The sequence below is a fragment of the Siniperca chuatsi genome, linkage group LG3 (genome assembly GCF_020085105.1).
Source record: "Siniperca chuatsi isolate FFG_IHB_CAS linkage group LG3, ASM2008510v1, whole genome shotgun sequence".
NCBI lineage: Eukaryota > Metazoa > Chordata > Actinopteri > Centrarchiformes > Sinipercidae > Siniperca > Siniperca chuatsi.
The window spans coordinates 67501-92500 of NC_058044.1; the positions used below are offsets into that span (position 1 = coordinate 67501).

The 25000-nt window shown below is 44.1% G+C and overlaps 1 protein-coding gene across 1 annotated transcript in view; it reads right to left on the reverse strand.

Annotated features, from left to right (window-relative positions):
- The window catches only part of LOC122872843 (son of sevenless homolog 1-like), a 73364-nt gene that overhangs the window by 4385 nt on the left and 43979 nt on the right, over window positions 1-25000 (reverse strand). The window contains 10 exon segments of the mRNA XM_044188853.1: window positions 1033-1306; window positions 8437-8553; window positions 8640-8812; window positions 8895-9012; window positions 13704-13866; window positions 14993-15112; window positions 16528-16750; window positions 17105-17208; window positions 17945-18061; window positions 19924-20005. Of these exon segments, the coding sequence (XP_044044788.1) occupies window positions 1033-1306; window positions 8437-8553; window positions 8640-8812; window positions 8895-9012; window positions 13704-13866; window positions 14993-15112; window positions 16528-16750; window positions 17105-17208; window positions 17945-18061; window positions 19924-20005 (1491 nt within the window).

Here is a 25000-nt window from a genome sequence, read left to right on the forward strand (position 1 = left end):
TTTAATGACTGTCTGTAGTACTTGTTGGTTTGCTTTTTGTTTTGTTGTTTGTTTTTGTACCTGCAGCCCTGAAGTTATTGAAGAAATACTGTGTTGTTATCCTGTATTCTGAGAACTGTATATGAAGAGACTTTAAACCTGGACTTTTTGAAGGTGGATTGTTTTTCTTTTGATGGAGGTAGGCTAACACTTTCCCCCAAGTCTTTGTGCTAAGCTAAAATAATCCTGGACCTATTTCAATGTAGGGCTGGGCCCACATGAAGTTTTAAAAATAGATAAATTGATCCTGTATCAATCTTGAATCATAAACAGGATGTTATTTTGTTGTATTAACATCATGCAGTTTACCTTTGGACCACTAGAGGGCGGCAAAGCCTCACAGAACAAGCTGATAAACAACATGATGCTGGAGCTTTAAGTAAACAGTAAACGTGTAGAAGCCTCCACCATTTGAATTCATTAATTTGTGGGACTTTAACTGAACTTTTATTAGGAGACCACGTGCTCTTTTATTCTGTAAACAAAGCTGAGCCAGTCTCCCACAGTCCTCCAGGAATTCAGGTGTGAACTCCCCCCATGGCCCCAGCTTCCAGCTACCACTGGTCAGTCTGACCTGTGATGTCAGCAGGTTAATAAAAGGATCAGCGGCCATTGTTCTCTCTTTTTTCCTCCTGGCTTCACATACAGCACTGCTGCTCAGCAGCAGCTGTCCACCAGTGTGGCCTGATTGGAGCAAACACACAGCAGAACCAAACTCTTACAGCAGCGACGCGAGGGCCTGCGTAAGATTTCTGCAACAATACTTAGTTAGCGCTAACGGCTACTACACAAAGTCTGCCAGCTAACTTTAAGAACTAACTTTGAGGAGAACAACAGATGGAGCAACCGGTTCCTCCAACCAACATTCTTCCCCGCCTGGCTCATCCACATGGCCAGCTAAAGGAGGACTTCAAAGCAATTTTGCTGCTCCAAGGTTTGGGTTAAAGTCAGGCGTGTGATTGGTAGGACAGTGTGTTGGTGGGCAGGTCTTACTGGAGTGGAAGGGACTGCTGGGACCCTGCGGCGAGTCAAACACGCTGCCTACATCTGTGGAGCTGGAGGCGGCTGAGGCGGGGGGCGGAGTCAGGGGGGTGCGGGGGGAGTTGGGGGCAGAGACGGCCCCCCCCTCTGCCTCACTGTCGGGGATGCGGCTGTAACTGATCTTCCTGGGCTCGTTCTGCAACGGCGTCGGGTGTCGCATGGTGCCGGGCCTCGCCGAGGTTGGACGGATCCCCGGAGACTTCAGAGGACAGGTGTACTTCTTCACCTGGACACAGGAGGGGGAGGGGGGTTAACAGGGGTTTTAGACCTACTCTTAAAGAAACAAAACCTACTGAAAAGGCACATTAAAAGAGTCCTCAGATTTATCATCACATTCCTGTCAGACTCACAGTGGAAAGACTTTTAAAACAAAGGATTAAAATCGACGCATCAGAACCAGAGATATCCTCTTTTTTATTCCACATTCTTCTTCCTCGTCCAAACCTGCCACCTACATTACCCACAATGCACCTCTCCCTATGACAATTGTGTGTGAGATTGGGGTGTGTTATACTAATGTAGCCTGGAGCCTGAAGCAGAGGTCTGGTAAGCTCACTTCTTTCTAACTCCACACCAACAGATTTTTTTCATTTTCAAACTTGTAGTCTTCATCCGTAACTGATGTTGACTCCATCCAGTGATTTATCAGACTTCACACAGCTCCCTCCGGAGTCACTAAAGGCTTTATACGACTTGTTTCACATATGCAGTAGAACTCCCCAACATCTGGAATCACACACTGAGGTGGAAAATCCCTGGAGTTAAACTTTAAAGTAGATTTTTAAATCAGTGGGCAGTGAGTTTGAACGTATTCAAACTAACATGTAATTTGTTAAATCTAATTCAAACGCAACCTATACAGCGTACTGGCTATATATACATGTATATATACACAAGGTTGTACAGGTGACATTGCTCCACTGGTTGTTAATGCGGCTCTGTCTTTTTCTTGGAAATGTCAACATGTTCTTCATTTCAGCTGTTTACTGTAAAGCTTCAAAATACAAAAATGAAACCTGGTAACAATTTAAGCTCTCCAGCTTCACAGATTCAACTAAGTTAACTAACAAGCACAGAATCAACCTGTTATATGTTTAAAGAAGCTCCAGCTGACTGCAGTCATTACTGGTGCTAATGAATCATCTATAGAGCAGCTTATTAAAATAAAATAATTATATCATTAAAATTATATAAAACAAATATATAAATGTCTCTTACAATGACAGACAGTGGCTAAGGATTGTTTAAGCTTCAGTAACTTAATCTATTTGGTTAAAGCTGCAGTTAACAGTTAAGTTTGACATTATCATCTTATAAAGTAGTTTGTCTAACGTGATCAAACAGCTGTTTATTTCCAGTTATGGAGCAACATGATCCTTCATTAGGAGATGTGTTTGTATCACCTGATGAACCTGAAGTCTGTCTTTTAGCTCTGCTTTTGGTCTCCTGGGGCCAGTTGCGCCAGTTAGATGTACACCCGGTCGTAAGACTAGGCTGGACATAAAATGCACCTTAAGACCTATGTAGAATTAGTACTTGTTGCACCATCGAGGCGTAGTGTTATGTCTGAGACTAAATCTTAGTCAAAGGTAGGTGTAAAGTGAGAAGTCTTGACTAGTTTCCAGGTGAAAATAAAAACGATACAATGGCACGTCTAATATACAGGCTACACGATCAGTGGGCTTTCAGGTATGAAAGAGTAATGAGAGACCACACCAATCCTCTGGATATATATTAATTTCAGCAGGGCTGAATTGTTTGAATTAACTGAGCAGTTATCAACACAGTTGCAACATGTACTGCATAGGAATGGAGCGCAGTCCCCAGCAACGCAGGTGCTAATTTCTATTAAATTTTATGCCATTGGATCTTTCCAAAATACAGTTGCTGATATGGTGAATGTAAGCAGAAGTACAGCATGCCGGGCAATACGACGAGTTTCTCTGGCCCTTCAAAATCGGGCTCACCAATATGTTGTGTCTACTCACCTAGCAGGAGGCCACACGCACCAAGGAGAGATTTCACAGAGACTCCAGCATACCCAGTATTTTTGGCTGTGTTGATGGTACTTGTGTGCATCCAGGCACCATCTACAAACAAGTACCTTTTTGCAAAGAGGAAAGTCTTAAAACTCAATTAATGTTCAGGTTGTGTGCGAAGCAGACATGAAATTAAATGATGTGGTGGCGCGGTGGTATGAGTCTGCCCATGACGCACGTATCTTGAGGGAGAGCGCACTGGCAAGAGTGTGAGGAGGGACGTCTCTTTGGCATAATGCTTGGCGACAGTGCCTGATGACGCCTGTCATGGTACCCCAGACGGAGCAGAAAAGGTAGTACAACTATGTGCACTCACGGATGAGGTCAATCGTTGAGCGCTGCATAGGAGGGCTCAAGTGCAGGTGTGTGTGGTTTATGTTTAGGTTAAATATGAAACATGTTGTAATGGCAAGAACAAACGGACTCTCTGATATAATAACATACAGATGTTATTCATAATTGTTTGGCGTCAATACTTGATCTGTTTATGATTGTTTGGACTGCGACATGAGAACAGTACACTGATAATGATGACATGGAACTACAAATGATCCTATTGACTGTTGTGTCCAGACTTCAGGGACACTCTTCTCCCCGGGCTGAGGAGTCTGACCCTGAAGACTGGAAATAAATAAATAACTGATGCTCTTTTTCCTCTGGACTCATTCAGAGCAGATTATACTGATGTATGTTTTGCTGCTGTGAGTCCGTCTGCAGACGCTTGAAGTGAACCTACAGAAAGACAAGTGATTGCCTTGATTGTTTCTTTATTCCGAAGAAATTGCCACTACAATTTGGCGTTGTCGGCATTTTCACCAGTGTGAGAGGACTTGGGCGCTCGGAGCGGCAGGTTAAGACCGCGCACGGCTAGAGTCTGGGACTCTTTACCTCAACCTCTACCTTTCCTCTCAGCCCAGAGAGGAAACTGCATGACTTGGAGCCTGGTGATTGGATCATGGTGAAGGATTTCAGACGGAAGAACTGGCGGGCTCGCAGGTGGAATGGTCCCTACCAGATCTTGCTCACCACTGAAATAACTGTAAAGGTGGCAGAGAGAGCTATGTGGATCCACGCCACCCCTGCAAACGAGTACCCGAGCCAGGGCCAGCAGCCAATCACCAGACAAGTGAGATCGAGATCAGTGAGTGAACCGAACCTTCCTCCCCTTGTGCATTCAGGGGGTATTGGAGGGGAGTGGCGGTCCCGTGGGGGAGTTTCTCTGAGCATAGAAATTCCACTGGGACCACCTAGAACCGCTACCCTCCCGAACCAACATCACGGGCACACTGATTAGGGGGTAGGCATAGGTGACACAACTGATAAGATGACACTTGAGACCTTGAGATGGAGGGGTGACGGACTGAGAGGCCACGGAGACGGGGTGCTGCTCGTTGTCATCATTGTCCTGTCATCAGTCTCACTAATGGAAACATTTAAATCACAACTACCCCTAGAAGAAGGAGGGGTCAAAAGGGAGGTGCCATCCATCTTCCCCAACATCCCAGCTCAGCTGGAAGAAAACGCATGGTATGCAACTATACTAGGAGTCATGGTGGCATTCAGCCGGGGGGGTTACTCTGCAGGACAGTGAGAGACATGGGAGCTGCACTCAAGCTATGTAACATCAGCATCATCAACTACGACGGCTCCACAGCAAGGTTTTGGAACATGAGCCAAATAACCCAGCAAGGAATTCATCGGCCCATCATGACTACCAATCCAACATCCCAGGCCGGTATGGTTGGATTCACCAGACAGTGCTACACATCTAGAGATCACTTCCTGGGGACTTCAGCATGCAAACAGATTGTCACTACAACATGCGGCACCGGGTGGAACAAGGGAAGCTGAAGCGAATGCAGGGGACCTCAGCCATACATCGCTCAGCTGAATCTGACTGACACCACCAGCTTACACCGCCCAGGAAGCGACAATCCCATCGTCCTGATGCCTACGGAGGATGGGACATGTGGTCATGGCTGACTATGGGAGGATGGAAGAACGTGTTGATGAAAATGTTGGCACCTGTGCTCCTAGTTATTGTGCTCTTCCTCCTTTTGACCTGCTGTGTAATTCCCTGCTTCAGATCAATGGTTGCTACAGCAATTAAATCATCTATGGGTCAATATATGAATATGCCAATAGAAACATCCAGCTCTGTTCAATGGATTCCACCGTTTGACAATGAGATGATTTGAGGAGAATAAAATTGCATGTAACCACACTGGATTTTGAAGTATGATGCGAATTTAGAATAAAATGCTCATGCATGCTCATATATTACTGCTAGAGCTATTTACCTAATGGTTACAGTTATAATAATAATAATAGTTCTGTTGTTCTGTTGATTCACGCATGCTTACTGGTTATAACTTAGTTCTTTGGTTTAGTCTCTCATAAAATTTTTAGTTCATTTCTATTTGCATCCATTTATAATGATAATGACTGCTAATGACCGGCTACTGAATTGAAGGTTGCTTGATAAGCTAATGATAAGTATATGTGGGGTTTTCTTCCTCTGACACTTGAGGTTTTCCCCACTTGTCTGGTTGTTTGATTTTTCCTTTCCTACCTAACGTTTGTTCTTAATTATTTTTGATTAGCATTTATTTTAAGATGATTTTATGCTAAAAAGGGAGGAATTGTAATGGCAAGAACAAACGGAATAACTACAAATGTTATATATAACATACAAATGTCTATTCATAACATGGAACTACAAATGATCCTGTTGACTGTTGTGTCAGACTTCAGGGACACTCTTCTCCCCGGGCTGAGGAGTCTGACCCTGAAGACTGGAAATAAATAAATAACTGATGCTCTTTTTCCTCTGGACTCATTCAGAGCAGATTATACTGATGTATGTTTTGCTGCTGTGAGTCCGTCTGCAGACGCTTGAAGTGAACCTACAGAAAGACAAGTGATTGCCTTGATTGTTTCTTTATTCCGAAGAAATTGCCACTACAATGTCCACCCTGTTTATTTTAGCCTACACTTAAACTGGTATAGGCTATCAGAGAGTAATGTTATGGGACGATGCATAGCAACTGCATATAAGCATACTAATGACTTTTTTTTTTTTTTTTTTTAGATTCCACTGCTTGCACAGTGAAATCAGGATGGAGCTAGAGATGTCATGCACCATCATGTGTGCAGCAGTGCTGCACAACATTTGCATAGCCAAGAGAGTGTCTCTCCCAATGGAGGATTTGGGACCAGTGGAGGCACAGACGGTAACTTGCCTATGTCCTGGCGAAAAAATACATGTAAACAGCTTGTAAATCAATTATTTATTGATTAAATTGCGTATTTTGAGAAATAAAATAAGATTGCTAATGTAGATGTTTAAAATGTTTATTTATGTGTGGGATTTATTCAGGGATTTATATTGATTTAGATGTATGGGATTATTTAGATGTTCATAAACACAGTCATTCTCGATTGTGTAGCGGCCCCTTCACTCTAATAGCTGGATTTCTAAGGCAAGTTTCCGTTTCTCGAGCTCAAGTTTCTCCTTTTCCACCCGTAACTTCTCCGTCTCCGTCTCCATCTCCACTCTCATCATTTCTTTCTCCAGTAACACAGACTGGAGATTCGGATCTCTTGCCCTTCGAGCAGGTACAGTTGTCATGTTATCCGGAGCTGTCCGCAGTGCTGAAGGCGAGTTGGGATTCTGTGCAAGAGATGCAGCTTCATTAAAATAAAACTTGCTTCATAAGTTTGTTTACTCCGTACACTCCAGTGGAAGCAGGTTTATTACTATTACTATTTGTTAGCCTACTGTTTTTAAGAGGCCTTGTTAGCTTCATGACTGGTGACTTGCATTTGATGTGGAAGAAAAACTTGAGGCCTCTTCAGCTTCAACTTGCTTTTCTTCCATTAGGCCTATATAGCTAGCACCAGTGTCACAACCTCTTAGCCCGTTGAAAGCTGGTGAGTCGTCTCCAAACACATCCATGATGATAGTGCTGTAGGGTGAGATTTTAGGAGGGGGTCCCCCACCCATTTTGAGCAGGCTAGAGTCTCTGCTGGCTGTCTTTCCATTTTTTCTTCACTCCGTCGACTGTCCGACTTCCTAATCCATCCTCTGCTTCATTGACTGCCGCTGTTATCATCTGCCAGATGTCGTGTTTTTTCTTATTAGTTATGGCATCGTTGCGTTTGCATACTAAAATATGCATATACTTACTGTAGAGTTCAATAACGTTCTTGTTTCACAATCTGAGTAATTTAATTTTCGTTTCTTCAGGTCAGCAGTCATTTTTAATCTATTCGTAAATGTACATTTGTAACCATAGCAACGTGAATGGCGTGGCAACTATCACTGCAAATGTGTCAATGTTGACGTGCATCGTCTACGCTGGGCACCTGCACCTAGTTGTAGTTTTAGATGGTCTAACAGGTGTTAATATTTATCACAAGGATGGACGTAGCTAAGCCGGCGTAGAACACCCAACTTCATGTCCAGCTGGTGCAACCGGTCACTGCCAAACTGTGTCCCTTCACTTTTACCTTAAATCCCATTAATTTACACATTAATAATGATTTATTTAGTGTTTTAATGGGATTTCAAAGGGATAATTAATGGATAGTTGTATATAGTTATTTTAATGGATTATCTGATCACATTACTCTAAAGTGACCTCTTAGTTTAACCCTTAAAAGGGCTTTATTTCTCAGAGGTATTCATTGATAAATTGTAAGTGTTGATAAAGTAAGATTTATTTTTGTGAAGATTTATTTTATAGATCACCTTATTTTACTAATGTTTATTGTGATGATTTATGTAACTTAATTAACAGTAACTATATATTAATATACCTCATATTCAGTGGACTGAAGTGGACTGTATCAAGTTTACAGTTAATGTTAAAAGTAATCAGTGTTTTAAAACACGAGGATAATTCATTGAAAAGCTCTTAATATATTCCAGTCCATGAAAACCTGTTAAATATCTCAGTACTGAATAAGACTTTAATTAAAAGCTCATTAAATTAGCAGATGAAAGTATTTCAGAGCTCTAACATAAACCAAAATCCCTGAACCATAATAACAACTTAAACTCATCATTCATGGATTTGTTAAATATTTCACCTTTATGAGGAAAAAACTGGTTAATTAAGGGACAAGTTAAGCATCTCTGGCTGTTATATGTATGTCTGGTTTTTCAGGGGTTCATTAAGGGTTCATTAAGGCTCTTTTATGGGCTTCTGGTTCTGTGCTGATTCAGGTCTCAGCAGGAGGTTCTGGTGTTTGTAGACTCAGGACTGATGTTCAGACTGAGCTCAGGTGTTTGTGTTACCATGGTGATACTTACAAATCGAGGTAACGACCGGGCGTTTCGAGGTTCGATCTCCAGAGATTTGTTGAACAGATGATCAGCGAAGTCTTTCTCGGACATGTCCTCCATCGGGTTCAGGTTCTCAAAAAACTTCTGCTCCAGAAACATGGAGAACACCATCACACCTCTGACACCACACAGTCAGTGTAAACAGGAAGTGACATCATCATCAGACTGACCCTGATGTCGTTCTCCACTCTCAGACAGTACGGTTGGTTCTGGTACTGTTGGATCTCTCCGGTGATTTCAGCCACTTTCCTCCTCTTGCTGAAGTTGATCAGATCTTTTCCGTGTCGGCGCAGGAAGTCGGGGTTTCCCTCCTCCGTCTTCAGGATGTTGGTCAGGTAGATTCCTGACAAACAGAGAGAGACACTCTTTAAACTTTGACCCTTCATGTTTAACCAACAGACAGGTGACAGTGTGTTAGAGCATACCAAAGAAGGGCACACAGGGGGGGTTGATGGAGCGCAGTTTGGCCAAATACTTCTTGTAGTGATCTTCGCTCAGCTCATGAGCTTCCTCGAGGATTTTTCTCTGTCGACTCGGAATTTGCTGGAAACAAAAAACAGTGCTGATTATTTTAGAGTTAGTTGCATTTTTGTGTTAGTGGCAAAGTATATTTTTCCCAATTTGCTGAATTACTGAAAGAATATATTTTTTCTGTGGTGGCCGGTGCTGTCCTGTATGCTGTTGCATGCTGGGGCAGCAGGCTGAGGGTAGCGGACGCCAACAGGCTCAACAAACTGATCCGTAAGGCCGGTGGCATTGTGGGGGTGGAGCTGGACTCTCTGGCGGTGGTGTCAGAGAGGAGGATGCTGGGTAAACTACACGCCATCTTGGACAGAGTCTCCCACCCGCTCCATGACGTGCTGGTCAAACAAAGGAGCACCTTCAGCGGAAGACTCATCCCCCCACAATGCACCACAGAGCGCCACAGGAAGTCCTTCCTGCCTGTGGCCATCAGACTCTTTAACTCCTCCCTCTAAGTGTCAGTCTGTATGACCCGAAGTCACTAAACTGGACATTGATCATTAACATCTCTGCAATACTTGAATAATTGTGCAATATCCTCTTTTCAGTTTAATTTATTGATATTTATTCATACTTCTGTTACTGCTGTGCAATATCCTCCGTCTCATTATAAACAAGCTGCACTTAACTTCGCAGTTTATGCACTATTACTTTATACCGTATTATTATCATCAACCGGTGAATCCACTTTGTACTTCACACTTATTTATTTTATACTTATACCCACTTGGTACTTAATTTATTTTCTGACCTGTATTATAGTGTATTATTTCTGCTCCACATGCATCTGTTGGTGTTGTTCTGTGTGAAATGTATCTGCAGAGTCCTGCATGTAGAGACTCTGCTGGACGTTTGTCCCGGCGGGTAAAGCTCTGGTGACTGAGTGGACCCCAGACTCACCACCAGACAGCGCAGTGGGCCGGATGACACTTTCAAATATTTTAAACCAGCATTTAACTGGAATTTGGAAATAATAAAATTCTTTTTAATTGCATTTAGAGCTCTTCGAGCTTTTTCGTTTAGTGCGTTCACTGCCATGTTGAAACTCCCTGATGCTGTTATGGTTAAACCCAGGTTGGTATAACTCGCACTGTGTTCAATGATATGATTATTGATGGTAAACTGGTTTTTGTTCTCCTGGCATCTGGGGCGTTTTTGAAACATTATGACATTAGTTTTCTTCATATTTACTGCCAGGGCCCAGTTCTGACAGCACTTTTCTACTGTGTCCAGCTGTTGCTGTCGTCCTTGTTCAGTAGGAGATAGAAGAACAAGGTCATCAGCGTAAAACAGAGACTTCACCTCCCTATCGAGGAGGGAGAGGCCAGGAGCAGCACATTGATCCAACTGTACAGCAAGTTAATTTATATACACATTAAATACAGTCGGGCTTAAGTTGCAGCCCTGACGAACACCTCTTCTCTGGGTGAAGGATTCAGTTTGTCTCCAATTTTAACAACACAAAATATCTTACAAATTTTTGTTTGGTGTACATGTTAGTTAATTAAAGTGTGAAGGGTGTACACATTGTCGGTGGTGCGGTGATTTGGGAGGAAGCCAATTTGATTTTTACTCAGGATGGAGTCTTCAAGGAAATCTGTATTCTTTTATTCAGAATACTACAGAACAGTTTACCTGCTGACACAGACGCCTCGGTAGTTACAGGCTCTGATTTCAGAATCAGAATCAGAAATCCTTTATTGATCCCTGAGGGGAAACTCTTTTGCTACAGCAGCTCACTGTCACGTCAGTGCACACAGGAATAGAAGTATTAGGCAAAAAAAATTTAATACACTATAATACAGGTCAGAAAATAAATTAAGTACCAAGTGGGACGAAATAGAGCTACGGCAACAGGCAGCATGCAAGTTGGCGCATGCGCACTACATGTGTCCCCCCTCTGATGAACGGGGGAAACGAGCCCTTTGCACCAGATGTCGGGAAAACATCCTGACTGAAGGACGATATTGAACAGCTTCAGCATCTCTGGGGTGCTGCGTTTCAGCATTTAGTTTTTAATGCAGTCCGGACCACAAGCTTTCCTTGGCTGGAGAGACTCTGTCTGTGTGGTCAATTGTTCCCAAGTAATTGGGAAATCAGGGGGGTTTTGGTTGTCTTTAATTGTTTCTTCTAATGTTTGGAGTTTTTCTTTTATAATACATTGATCAGAATTAATTTGATTTATTGGTATGTCTTTGTACAGATGTGCTCTCAAGATGTCACCATTTGGATGGGCAGTGCTTGTTGCTGCTTTGTGTTGAAGTTGTTCCACAGATCCCAGAACTGATTCTGATTAATGGCGTTTTCAATATCTTCAAGTTTCATGTGGGTATAATTTTGTTTTTTGTTCCTTATTGTACGTTTATATTTGTTTAAAATTGTATTGTGCCTAATGCATAAGGCTGGGTTTGGTTGGCAATGTTTTTGATTTGATATTTTTCTCAGGTCTTTTCTGATGGTCTCGCATTGATCAAACCATTTGTCGGAGTTTTGCTTTTTAACAGGCTACCGTTTTTGTTTTATAAGGTTAGCTTTAACAGCTGCCTTATGAACTATGATATTGATATCATCAATGGCCTTTTTTACACCATCTCTTTTACACCATTGGTTATATGATTTGTCAATCATCACATCAGGTGACATCTGAAGGCAAAGATCTCCTTTATACTACACCAAGATCCCCCCCGATGTTCTGCCCTTGCGTACGTTTTTTAATTTTATAGAGGGCATCATGACTTCATTATATCCTGGAGGACAGTGAGTGAGCAGATCAGAAATACTTTATCATTTTGTGTCATTTTGACATCATGACACCACGGTCATGTCAACACAATTAGATCAACGTCTTTGATATATTTCATGAATTCATATTTCCACTCTACAGCTCAAAAGTTGAGGGGTGGAGACCCTGAATATTCCAGCAGCTTATTTGAAATGAATGCATAGAAACAATAAAAATTATGTTATTAACTCTACATCTTCTCTTTCCCGTAGTTTTGTGCTTTCTCATCTCTCCTTCTGTCGCTTTCATCTCCTCTGGTTGTGCTTCACAGTGGTGAGGTGGTGGGCGCGTGGGAGGTGGGAGGTCCAGGTTGAACTGTTGTGTCTCCTCACAGCAGGGGGGATGATCCTGGGGTGGTGATGGGGAGGAGGAGGTCTGGGGTGGTCTCTAAAGCTCCTAGTCGAGGAGGGGGTGGGACAAGGCAGGGGTTTGGGACACTGGCAGGGAGAGTCTTTGTCTCTGTACTTGTCACTGTGGGCACTGATGAGAGTTGGTCTGTCAGGTGTTGGACTTGCCTGGTGAAGCTCTTTTCTCTATTCTCAGCATCCTCCTTCACTTTGGCTAACTGAGCATGGAGCCGATGCCCTCGCTGGATACATATGCATAACTGCTGCAGAGTATCTTTCCAGATGTAGATGGAATCAGTGAAGAATATGAGGATGTTCTTCGTCCTTCCTTCTTTTTGCTGGGCGTAGTTTTTCACGCAGTGTCTCCTTGTGTTTCTCATTTAGCAGGGTACTGAATCTCCGGTCTCTCCGCTCTGAGAGCTGTGCTGCCTGCAGTCCGGTTTCCATGGCGACCACTTGTTTACTTGTTTACAAGGGGAGATAGGCTAACTATTTACTTTGCAAGCTTTTCTAGCCTACAAACACTGGCAAAAAACTGAACTATGCAGAGTTTACCAGATATATTAATGTTACCAACAAGGATCCTTTAACTTTTCTTCTTGTCTTCAGAAAGTAACTCTCTCCGTTCGTTAGTGCAGTTTCTCCGTTGGAAAGGTGGAAACAGTAACAGTTGCTAGCTAGCTTGACAGTTAGCTAGTTGTTTTGATTTAAAAAAAATATTCAAAGATGATATTTCCTCTTCTGTTCTTGTTGATTGATGCGGTTACCTCTTCTTTAGAGTCCTTTCTGAAGATTATTTGTAGGTTATTTAGCAAAATGTCCCACTTTTTGGGTCCGAGTTTGAGCTGGACTCAGGACTCGTCCTTGGTGCAGCTACTCTTATGGGATCCCACCTCCTCTCCTCTCTCCCTCCCTCCCTAGCCTCTCCTTCTTGTAGCCGTCCTGGGACCTCTCTCTCTCTCCTGGCTGTCGATGCCTCTCCAGATGTTTTGGATCTGGATCTTCGCCCTCCAGGAGATTCAGCCTCTCCTCTCTGTGTGTGTCTGTTCCTGTTCCTACCTGCGTGAATGGTGTCTGTCTATAACTGTCATCATGATTGTCCATACTGTAATTTTATTATGTTGGTCTATTCTGTACACGCATCTACTGCATGTCTGTTCGTCCTGGGAGAGGGATCCTTCCTCTGTTGCTCTTCCTGAAGTTTCTTCCATTTTTTCCCCATTAATAATTTTTGGGGGATTTTTTTTATTTATATTTGAATTGAGGGTCTAAGGACAAAGGGTGTTGTATGCTGTACAGACTGTGAAGCCCCTTGAGGCAAATTTGTGATTTGTGATATTGGGCCATATAAATAAAATTTACTAGATTTGAGACTCAGCAAGACTGTGTTCAGACCCGTAAACGGACTCAGAGTGTAAAGCTATCAGAGCAGCTGGACATCGACAGGTGATCTCTGGCAGCTGCATCAGAACCTAAACAATACACAGCCGGATCCTGTGGACTCTAACGGTCTACAGGAATGGTCCCTGGGCCTGAATATCAACTGAACCAGTAGCTGAAGTCATTAGTGTTGTTGTTGTTACCTCGAAAGTGTGGTCCAGTCTGTAGACCGGAGAGGAGTTCATGGCACTGACCACCTCCAGCACTCCGTTAAAGTTGTTGAGTTCCTGAAAAACCTGCAGGATCTCGATGATCCGTGACACGACGGAAACTCGTTCCTCCAGGTTTTCTGTTTCTACGATACACCTGCAGAGAACACACACACACACACACACACACACACACACACACACACACACACACCTCAGTGCTGCTGCAGGTAACAGATCAGACAGGTGAAGTTGATGGGTGCAGCAGTGAGAAGGTGAAGCAGCTGAAATGACACAGGAGGTCTTCAAACCAGAAGACCACATCCTGTCTCAAAATGATGCCGAAAAACTAGTCCCTGCATTTGTTACTTCTAGGTTGGATTATTGCAATTCCTTATTATCCGTCCCTAAAGACTCTCCAGTTGATCCAGAATGCTGCTCTATAGGACAAGTGCAATGAGATAACTTCTGTTATGAATTGGGGCTATATAAATAAAAACTGAATAAATTGAAAACCACTGGATGATATTGAAGTTGTAGTCACAGGTGACGTTAGAGGTGTGAAGTGGTTGGAGGTCCTGAAGTACAGGATGAGGTTGGTGGTGTTGGTGGTAAATCTGAGTGAACGAATCACCAATGAATGCACCTGACCAGTGCCTAAAGAAGTTGGACACTGTATACCATTTTGTATTTGTCTGTTTGTGTTTATTGTTGTAACAATGTTGCTGCTATATATGCTGCTCTCCTGGCCAGGTCACTCTTGAAAAAGAGATTTTAATCTCAATGAGACTTTTAGCTGGTTAAATAAAAGATATAAGAGTAGCCTGGTGACCTCTCTCTCTCTCTCTCTCTGTCAAAACCTAACTCGGCAGCGGCGGATGGCCGCCGACCCTGAGTCTGGTTCTGCTCGAGGTTTCTGCCTCTAAAAGGAAGTTTTTTCTTGCCGCTGTCGCCAAATGCTTGCTCGTGGTGGGATTTGTTGGGTCTCTGTAATTAATATTATAAAGAGTTCGGTCTGGACCTGCTCTGTAGGAAAAGTGCAATGAGATAACTGCTGTTATGAATTGGCGCTATATAAATAAAACTGAATTGAATTAAATTGATGAGTCGGCCTTACCTGTACATTTCTTGTTAAACACACCACGTTTATTGGTTGGTGCTCTGTCTATGACGGTTTCTGAAGTCACTTTGGAAATAATTAGTCTTTTGAGTTTAGTTTTATACATTTAATTTAATTTGGCACAACCACTTTGTCCTGCCCACCCCCGAGAGCGATGTCTTACTTTTCAAACCACAGGGTGAGGTTGGTGGTGTGTCGTATCATCCTCAGCAGGTTGGGGGAGTTAATCTCTTTGTCCTCTTTGGTCCAGACACTGCCAACCAGCTCAGACGGCTGCACTGCCCTGCAGGACACCAGACAGGTAACACAGGCAACACAGGTCAGACAGGCGCAGGTTATGAGGGGTGGAACATATTAATTTTCATGCAGACCAGTAGCTCAAACACATAACTGCCTGCCTAATCAGTGGCAACACCCTGCACTGATGTGCCACACTAGACGCGACAGCGCCACTCGTGCCTCTACATGTAACTAGAAATGTTCTATTAAGTGTAAGGTGTGTCAGACGTTGCTCATGCAGCACACCTGGCTATTGTAGTCAACACCACACCTGCTCCTACATGTGACTAGGTTAACTAGGTTAGGTGGAGGGCAAGTTACGCAGGCAGGTACGCGTTTGAGGTACTGGTGTGCATGTATTTTGATATTTTCCACCACTAATAAGACAGGTGCGTGACATGTCAGACAGGAGAGTGGCAGGTGCGTGACAGGTCAGACAGGTGTGTGACATGTCAGACAGGAGAGTGGCAGGTGTGTGACAGGTCAGACAGGAGAGTGGCAGGTGCGCGCAGGTACAGGTCAGACAGGTGTGTGACAGGTCAGACAGGAGAGTGGCAGGTGCGCGCGCGGTACAGGTCAGACAGGTGCGTGACATGTCAGACAGGAGTGGCAGGTGCGTGACATGTCAGACAGGAGAGTGGCAGGTGTGTGACAGGTCAGACAGGAGAGTGGCAGGTGTGTGACAGGTCAGACAGGGAGAGTGGCAGGTGTGTGACAGGTCAGACAGGAGAGTGGCAGGTGCGCGCAGGTACAGGTCAGACAGGAGAGTGGCAGGTGCGTGACATGTCAGACAGGAGAGTGGCAGGTGTGTGACAGGTCAGACAGGAGAGTGGCAGGTGCGCGCGGGTACAGGTCAGACAGGTGTGACAGGTCAGACAGGAGAGTGGCAGGTGTGTGACAGGTCAGACAGGAGAGTGGCAGGTGCGTGACAGGTCAGACAGGTGCGTGACATGTCAGACAGGAGAGTGGCAGGTGTGTGACAGGTCAGACAGGAGAGTGGCAGGTGCGTGACATGTCAGACAGGAGAGTGGCAGGTGTGTGACAGGTCAGACAGGAGAGTGGCAGGTGCGCGCAGGTACAGGTCAGACAGGTGTGTGACAGGTCAGACAGGAGAGTGGCAGGTGTGTGACAGGTCAGACAGGAGAGTGGCAGGTGTGTGACAGGTCAGACAGGTGCGTGACATGTCAGACAGGAGAGTGGCAGGTGTGTGACATGTCAGACAGGAGAGTGGCAGGTGTGTGACAGGTCAGACAGGAGAGTGGCAGGTGTGTGACATGTCAGACAGGAGAGTGGCAGGTGTGTGACAGGTCAGACAGGAGAGTGGCAGGTGTGTGACATGTCAGACAGGAGAGTGGCAGGTGCGCGCAGGTACAGGTCAGACAGGTGTGTGACAGGTCAGACAGGTGTGAGCAGTGTTACCTGTAGAAGTCAGACTCGAGCAGGGTGAGCTGGCGGCCGATCTCGATGGGGTGCAGCGTCATGAGGTCGAACTGCTCTGTGTTTCCTGGTTTGCAGATGTGCCACTCGATTGGAGGAGGAGAGCTCTGGAAGGTGATGCTGTGACTGGGCACGCTCACCTGAACCTGCTTCTTCCTCTGGATGATTTTAGTGATTGACTCCACCCACTTCCTCATCGCCTTACCTGCACCATGCAACATCATTTATCAGAGGTTAAAAACCCAGCTGCTGCTCCACAGACTGACTCAGTGACAGTCAGAGGGTCAACCTGTCAGTGATTTCTGTAAGCAGCGACTGATCCTGGATCAATATAAAGAAAATCCCCCTGAGTTAAAACAGGGGGCTGCGTTGGTGGGTGTGGTGCCAGGTACAGATCCATGAGGTTTATAAAACTCACAAACAGGATTTTACAGCTCCGCAAAGTTATCACAGCAGCCATTAATTCATACGTGACCTTGCATTTGATTGGTCAACGCAGCGTCTTGCTGGATGACAGGCCTCTGACTGATGACCGACAGGTGTTCAGACAGGTACGTACCTCTGACTGAGGCGATGAACTCCTCCAGTCGTCTCAGCAGGTGAGCGTCTCTCTCGAAGTCGTAGAAGTGATGCTCCACCCAGTGACGACACACATTCAGCACTCTGCAGGAGGAGGGGGAGGAGTTATCGCAGGTCACATGATGAACGACATCATCAGTCTGATCTTCTTCTTCTCTGTTTATAAACTCAACACAAACTGAAATCATGTAAATTGTTGGGTCTAGGAAAAGTGCAATGAGATAACTTCTGTTATGAACTGGCGCTATATCAATGAAACTGAACTGAACTGTATTTTCTCTGTTTCTCTGAACCAAACGAGTGAATTCTTTCCAGGAAACTCAAGAAATGATTAGGAAACAACAGATAAAAAGTGCTGCAATAAACACATAAAGCTGATTTCACGATTCTCCAGTAAAATCGCTGCTTTATGCCGAATTATCTCATCAAAAGGAGTAAGATTTGTTTTAGCAGCTGGAAAAAATATCACATGCAGACGGTGTTTGATGTCAGATATACTGAGTCAATGTTTGACTTTGTTTCATGTCATGAAAAGTTTCTAAAATATTTCTAAGTCTGCCTGTCGCTGAAATTTTATTTGTCATTCACTGACGCAGACCAGCCACCTCTCAGCCAATCACTGTGGACATAGTGAGTAGGTTCATTCATGAAACATGATGTCATCACGATGTCATTCTTCTCTTCTCTTCAGAGGAAACTGTGTGAGAAACTTATTTAGAAGGACTGTTGGTGTGAAAACAGATCCTGGATCAGTCAGTCAGCAGTAAACTGTACAGACGCCTGCAGTGTCTGTGAGCCTCCAGCAGGTGGCAGTCTCTACCTGAGTTGGACCGGCTGAACAAACTCTTTGCGGAAGCGTTTGAGTTCAGCGCTGAGCGGATGCTCTCCTCCCTCCATCTGATCCGCCTCGCTCGGCCTCGGCTCTGGGATCTCGAACCTGAAGACAACATCAGCACAGACCTGAGATCAGCACTCAGAGCTTCTCACAGCTTCTTCAATATTTCAACAAGGTGGAACAAGTTTCTGCTAATAACAGCAGAGTCAGAGAATGAAACGTTACAGATTAAAGGTTATTCTGTTCTGTGTGATGAAGAAACAGCCAAATCCTGACTGGATATTTAATATGTTGATGTTTGCATCGTAGCGTCTTTGATCCTTTTGATCTTGTCTGCTTTCTGAAAAACATTTAGTTTGTTCACATGATTCATAAGGAGGAGCCAAGGAGAATAAAAACTCATCATATTGTATATTTGCCTCCTCCCCTCCTGTAGAGGGCAGCAAACAGCTGAAGTTTGAAGAAGACGATGAAAAGAACATTATGAACTGGATGACATCATCAAAGTGTATCTGTTATCCTGTAAAAGATGTTGAATTGATCTCAGAGATATATGAAGTATATCCACACATCTCAGGCCAACATCAAACTGTAAACTGAGACTTATGATAAATCCAGAGCATGGATTATTGATCTGAGCGCACAAATTCGTTCTTCTCCGACACTTTATGCAATTTCTAGTTCTTTGCTTCCTATTTCTTAAATATTCTATTGTTAGACATTAAAGGTCCAGTGTGCAACATGTCGGAGCAGCTGTCGGCAGAAATGGAATATAATATTCATAAGTGTGTTTTCATCAGTGTTTAATCACCTGAAAATAAGAGTCGTGTTTTTGTTACTTTAGAATCAGCCTTTATATCTACAGAGGGAGCGGGTCCCCTTCCAGGGAGGCCGCCATGTTGCGCCGCCATGTTTCTACAGGAGCCCAGAGCGGACAAACCAGACACCGGCTCTACAGAGGGCTTCTCTCTTTTTCGCTGCCACCGTAGTTCCTCCTCCACGACCGGAAGGGGAGGGCGAGGCGAGCGGTGTTCACATGGCTGCAAACTGCAGTTCACCACTAGAGGTCGCTAAACCCTCCACACTGGCCCTTTAAGTGTCTCTGTGTTGATAAATGTTGGTGACACCGATGGAAATCAGTCCAGACTTTATTCTTCCGTCTCTGATTAACTCTGATATGTTGGATGTTATAGATGTATTACAATGTTGTCAATAAACTCTGACCTGTTTCCAGTGTGATAAATAACCACAGTGAACATGAATGTTCAGATCCTGAACCAACAGCAACAACACCGAGGTGAACAAAACTAACAGCTGACTGAAATGTGTGTGAACACACTCGGTAGTTCTTTGGCTGACAGCACAGTCAGATTCACAGAGAGCAGAAGTGGCTGAAAGACAAAACAGGACAAGACAAGCGCCGTCCTTGTGGCCATCAGATCATCATCATGTTTCATACTTGTGATGTTAAAAGGATTTCAATGGAACTGACCATGAGAACCAACACAACCCCAGCTTCATGTTTTGGTCATAATAACTGATTATCCGTGTTGTTTGTAGCTCGGAGTTGTTCAGGAAGAGATTGTGTCAACAAATACAGCCCTCCAACAGAGCAGAGGTTTATATTTTTAGAGTATATATTTACATTTGACTCAAAATGTAACAACAAAATAATAAAGAAGCTTTTAGCTGCCTCCTGTCAGAGTGGAGAAGTCTTTGAAACACCTTTATGACCTTCACAATAACATTTACAGAGCCTGTAACTGAATTGTTAAGTAATTCAAAAATACCTTCTATTGGATTTCTGGTCTAAACTTCCTGGTAAGGTGAACATTAGGGACATAGCACTTCTAAGATCCTGATGGTTACTTATCCACTAAAACACGTCTTTGGATGTTGTGTTGAAAATGTGAGCAGCTGAAGCGTTCTGATTGGTCCCTGTGATGTCCGACAGGTGAGCTCACCTCTCCATGAGCAGGTCCAACAGCTCCTGAGGTTTACAGAAAGATCTGTAGGTGGTCAGAAATGTTCGGACAAAGTTTGGATCTGGTGGAGGAAACAGAAACAGGAAGCAGACTGACGATCAATAATCACTCTGATCACCTTCAGACCAGAAGAGGGTTAATACAACAGAGGAAAAGCATACAAAGAAAACAACATGAAAACAAAGTAAAACAATATATAAGCCAGTTTAAAAGATGCGTTTTTAAAAGACAAAAGCGGCAGATTGTGTCACACTTTAAGTGCCATGACAGTAAACGCACAACGCCAACCTCGGTCACAAATCTCGACTTAGAAACTGTGAGAAGATCTTTTTCTGTACATCAATCCAGACAGAAATAGTTTGATTTTAGAGATCATCTAGTAAAGAGACTGAATAACCCTTTAAACTTGGTTATTAAGTTCAAATTTGAATCAAAAAAGACTTTCAGATTCCTGCGGGAAGAGATCTCAGTCTCGTTCACATTAAGCTGGAGAAAACTACACCGCATTACAGCTGCAGCAACTAATCAATTAATCAATCTACAGAAAATTAATCTGCAACTTGTTTTTAATAATCGGTTCAATGTTTAAGTCATTTATCAAACAATCAAGCCAAACCATTGCCGGTTTCAGCCTCTTCAATGTGAGGATTTGCTGCCTTTTCCTCGTCTTAAAATCACAGTAAACGGAAAATCTTTGGGTTTGGACAAAAAAAGATGTCTGAAGACGTCACCTTCGAGAAAGTGAGATGAAGATTTCTCTCTGTTCTCTGATGTTTTATAGACTAAATAATTAATAAAGAAATTAATCATCAGATTAATTGATTGTGAAAATTATCGTTAGTTTGCAGCCCACAAGGCATCAAACACTACAGACAACTTCTGTCTGTAGGTGTCAGTGATATACTCAGATATACAAATAGCATCACTGTACTAACATCAGTAACTACAGTGTCAGTTTAGAATCAGGTTAGTGTCTGTCGGTTTAGTGTCTGTGTCGGTTTAGTGTCTGTCGTCGGTTTAGTGAAGGTTTAGTGTCTGTCGGTTTAGTGTCTGTGTCGGTTTAGTGAAGGTTTAGTGTCTGTGTCGGTTTAGTGTCTGTGTCGGTTTAGTGTCTGTCGGTTTAGTGAAGGTTTAGTGTCTGTCGGTTTAGTGAAGGTTTAGTGTCTGTGTCGGTTTAGTGTCTGTGTCGGTTTAGTGTCTGTGTCGGTTTAGTGTCTGTGTCGGTTTAGTGAAGGTGTCTGTGTCGGTCTAGTGAAGGTTTAGTGTCTGTGTCGGTTTAGTGTCTGTGCCGGTTTAGTGTCTGTCGGTTTAGTGTCTGTCGGTTTAGTGTCTGTCGGTTTAGTGTCTGTCGGTTTAGTGTCTGTGTCGGTTTAGTGTCTGTGTCGGTTTAGTGTCTGTCGGTTTAGTGTCTGTCGGTTTAGTGTCTGTGTCGGTTTAGTGTCTGTGTCGGTTTAGTGAAGGTTTAGTGTCTGTGTCGGTTTAGTGTCTGTGTCGGTTTAGTGAAGGTTTAGTGTCTGTGTCGGTTTAGTGTCTGTGTCGGTTTAGTGTCTGTGTCGGTTTAGTGAAGGTTTAGTGTCTGTGTCGGTTTAGTGAAGGTTTAGTGTCTGTGTCGGTTTAGTGAAGGTTTAGTGTCTGTGTCGGTTTAGTGTCTGTCGGTTTAGTGTCTGTCGGTTTAGTGAAGGTTTAGTGTCTGTGTCGGTTTAATGTCTGTGTCGGTTTAGTGAAGGTTTAGTGTCTGTGTCGGTTTAGTGTCTGTCGGTTTAGTGTCTGTGTCGGTTTAGTGTCTGTCGGTTTAGTGAAGGTTTAGTGTCTGTGTCGGTTTAGTGTCTGTCGGTTTAGTGTCTGTCGGTTTAGTGAAGGTTTAGTGTCTGTCGGTTTAGTGTCTGTGTCGGTTTAGTGTCTGTCGGTTTAGTGTCTGTCGGTTTAGTGTCTGTGTCGGTTTAGTGTCTGTGTCGGTTTAGTGTCTGTGTCGGTTTAGTGTCTGTCGGTTTAGTGTCTGTGTCGGTTTAGTGTCTGTGTCGGTTTAGTGTCTGTCGGTTTAGTGTCTGTCGGTTTAGTGTGTCTGTCGGTTTAGTGAAGGTTTAGTGTCTGTGTCGGTTTAGTGTCTGTCGGTTTAAGTGTCTGTCGGTTTAGTGTCTGTGTCGGTTTAGTGTCTGTGTCGGTTTAGTGTCTGTCGGTTTAGTGTCTGTCGGTTTAGTGTCTGTCGGTTTAGTGAAGGTTTAGTGTCTGTCGGTTTAGTGTCTGTCGGTTTAGTGTGTCTGTCGGTTTAGTGAAGGTTTAGTGTCTGTGTCGGTTTAGTGTCTGTCGGTTAAGTGTCTGTCGGTTTAGTGTCTGTGTCGGTTTAGTGTCTGTGTCGGTTTAGTGAAGGTTTAGTGTCTGTGTCGGTTTAGTGAAGGTTTAGTGTCTGTGTCGGTTTAGTGTCTGTCGGTTTAGTGTCTGTCGGTTTAGTGAAGGTTTAGTGTCTGTCGGTTTAGTGTCTGTGTCGGTTTAGTGTCTGTCGGTTTAGTGAAGGTTTAGTGTCTGTGTCGGTTTAGTGTCTGTGTCGGTTTAGTGAAGGTTTAGTGTCTGTGTCGGTTTAGTGAAGGTTTAGTTTCTGTGTCGGTTTAGTGTCTGTCGGTTTAGTGTCTGTCGGTTTAGTGAAGGTTTAGTGTCTGTCGGTTTAGTGTCTGTGTCGGTTTAGTGTCTGTCGGTTTAGTGAAGGTTTAGTGTCTGTGTCGGTTTAGTGTCTGTGTCGGTTTAGTGTCTGTGTCGGTTTAGTGTCTGTCGGTTTAGTGAAGGTTTAGTGTCTGTCGGTTTAGTGTCTGTCGGTTTAGTGTCTGTCGGTTTAGTGTCTGTCGGTTTAGTGTCTGTGTCGGTTCAGTGTCTGTCGGTTTAGTGTCTGTCGGTTCAGTGTCTGTCGGTTCAGTGTCTGTGTCGGTTTAGTGTCTGTGTCGGTTTAGTGAAGGTTTAGTGTCTGTGTCGGTTTAGTGTCTGTCGGTTCAGTGTCTGTCGGTTTAGTGTCTGTCGGTTTAGTGTCTGTGTCGGTTTAGTGAAGGTTCAGTGTCTGTCGGTTCAGTGTCTGTCGGTTTAGTGTCTGTGTCGGTTTAGTGTCTGTCGGTTCAGTGTCTGTCGGTTTAGTGTCTGTCGGTTTAGTGTCTGTGTCGGTTTAGTGAAGGTTTAGTGTCTGTGTCGGTTTAGTGTCTGTCGGTTTAGTGAAGGTTTAGTGTCTGTGTCGGTTTAGTGAAGGTTTAGTGTCTGTGTCGGTTTAGTGTCTGTGTCGGTTTAGTGTCTGTCGGTTTAGTGTCTGTCGGTTTAGTGTCTGTCGGTTCAGTGTCTGTCGGTTTAGTGTCTGTCGGTTTAGTGTCTGTGTCGGTTTAGTGAAGGTTTAGTGTCTGTGTCGGTTTAGTGTCTGTCGGTTTAGTGAAGGTTTAGTGTCTGTGTCGGTTTAGTGAAGGTTTAGTGTCTGTGTCGGTTTAGTGTCTGTGTCGGTTTAGTGTCTGTCGGTTTAGTGTCTGTCGGTTTAGTGAAGGTTTAGTGTCTGTCGGTTTAGTGTCTGTCGGTTTAGTGTCTGTGTCGGTTTAGTGTCTGTCGGTTCAGTGTCTGTCGGTTCAGTGTCTGTCGGTTCAGTGTCTGTGTCGGTTTAGTGTCTGTGTCGGTTTAGTGAAGGTTTAGTGTCTGTGTCGGTTTAGTGTCTGTCGGTTCAGTGTCTGTCGGTTTAGTGTCTGTCGGTTTAGTGTCTGTGTCGGTTTAGTGAAGGTTCAGTGTCTGTCGGTTTAGTGTCTGTCGTTCAGTGTCTGTCGGTTTGTCTGTCGGTTTAGTGTCTGTCGGTTTAGTGTCTGTGTCGGTTTAGTGTCTGTCGGTTCAGTGTCTGTCGGTTTAGTGTCTGTCGGTTTAGTGTCTGTGTCGGTTTAGTGAAGGTTCAGTGTCTGTCGGTTTAGTGTCTGTCGGTTCAGTGTCTGTCGGTTTAGTGTCTGTCGGTTCAGTGTCTGTCGGTTTAGTGTCTGTCGGTTTAGTGAAGGTTTAGTGTCTGTCGGTTTAGTGTCTGCCGGTTCAGTGTCTGTCGGTTCAGTGTCTGTCGGTTCAGTGTCTGTCGGTTCAGTGTCTGTCGGTTTAGTGTCTGTCGGTTCAGTGTCTGTGTCGGTTTAGTGTCTGTCGGTTCAGTGTCTGTGTCGGTTTAGTGTCTGTGTCGGTTTAGTGTCTGTGTCGGTTTAGTGTCTGTGTCGGTTTAGTGTGTCGGTTCAGTGTCTGTCGGTTTAGTGTCTGTCGGTTTAGTGAAGGTTTAGTATCTGTGTCGGTTTAGTGTCTGTGTCGGTTCAGTGTCTGTCGGTTTAGTGTCTGTGTCGGTTTAGTGTCTGTGTCGGTTTAGTGTCTGTGTTGGTTTAGTGTGTCGGTTCAGTGTCTGTTGGTTTAGTGTCTGTCGGTTTAGTGTCTGTGTCGGTTTAGTGTCTGTCGGTTTAGTGTCTGTGTCGGTTTAGTGTCTGTGTCGGTTTAGTGTCTGTCGGTTTAGTGTCTGTGTTGGTTTAGTGTGTCGGTTCAGTGTCTGTTGGTTTAGTGTCTGTGTTGGTTTAGTGTGTCGGTTCAGTGTCTGTTGGTTTAGTGTCTGTCGGTTTAGTGTCTGTGTCGGTTTAGTGTCTGTGTCGGTTTAGTGTCTGTCGGTTTAGTGTCTGTCGGTTTAGTGAAAACACAGACTGCAGTTTTCAGGTCGGCACCATCAGTCAGCAGGACGGTTTTTCTTTCGGTTTCCTCTCTAACAGACACGTGACGTTTTCTAGCTTTGTCTGCCAGTTTTTACCCATCATGCAGCAGTGCAGCCGGCAGCTTAAGTCCACCTCGGGACCAGTCGACAGGTACACCCGCCACCTCGAACATCTGATGACATCACATTTATCTGCCGGCATGGCTGCTCAGCCATAGTCCGTCTTAGCAGGGCTCTGAATGGTCATGTGGTCTGACATCAATGCCAGAGGCTCAGAATATTACCCAGAATCCCTAGCAGAGTGACCTTTGAGACGAGATTACTTTGCTCAAAAATAGCATTATTCTTTCAAAATAAGAGCTTATAGGAATGACCTGAACC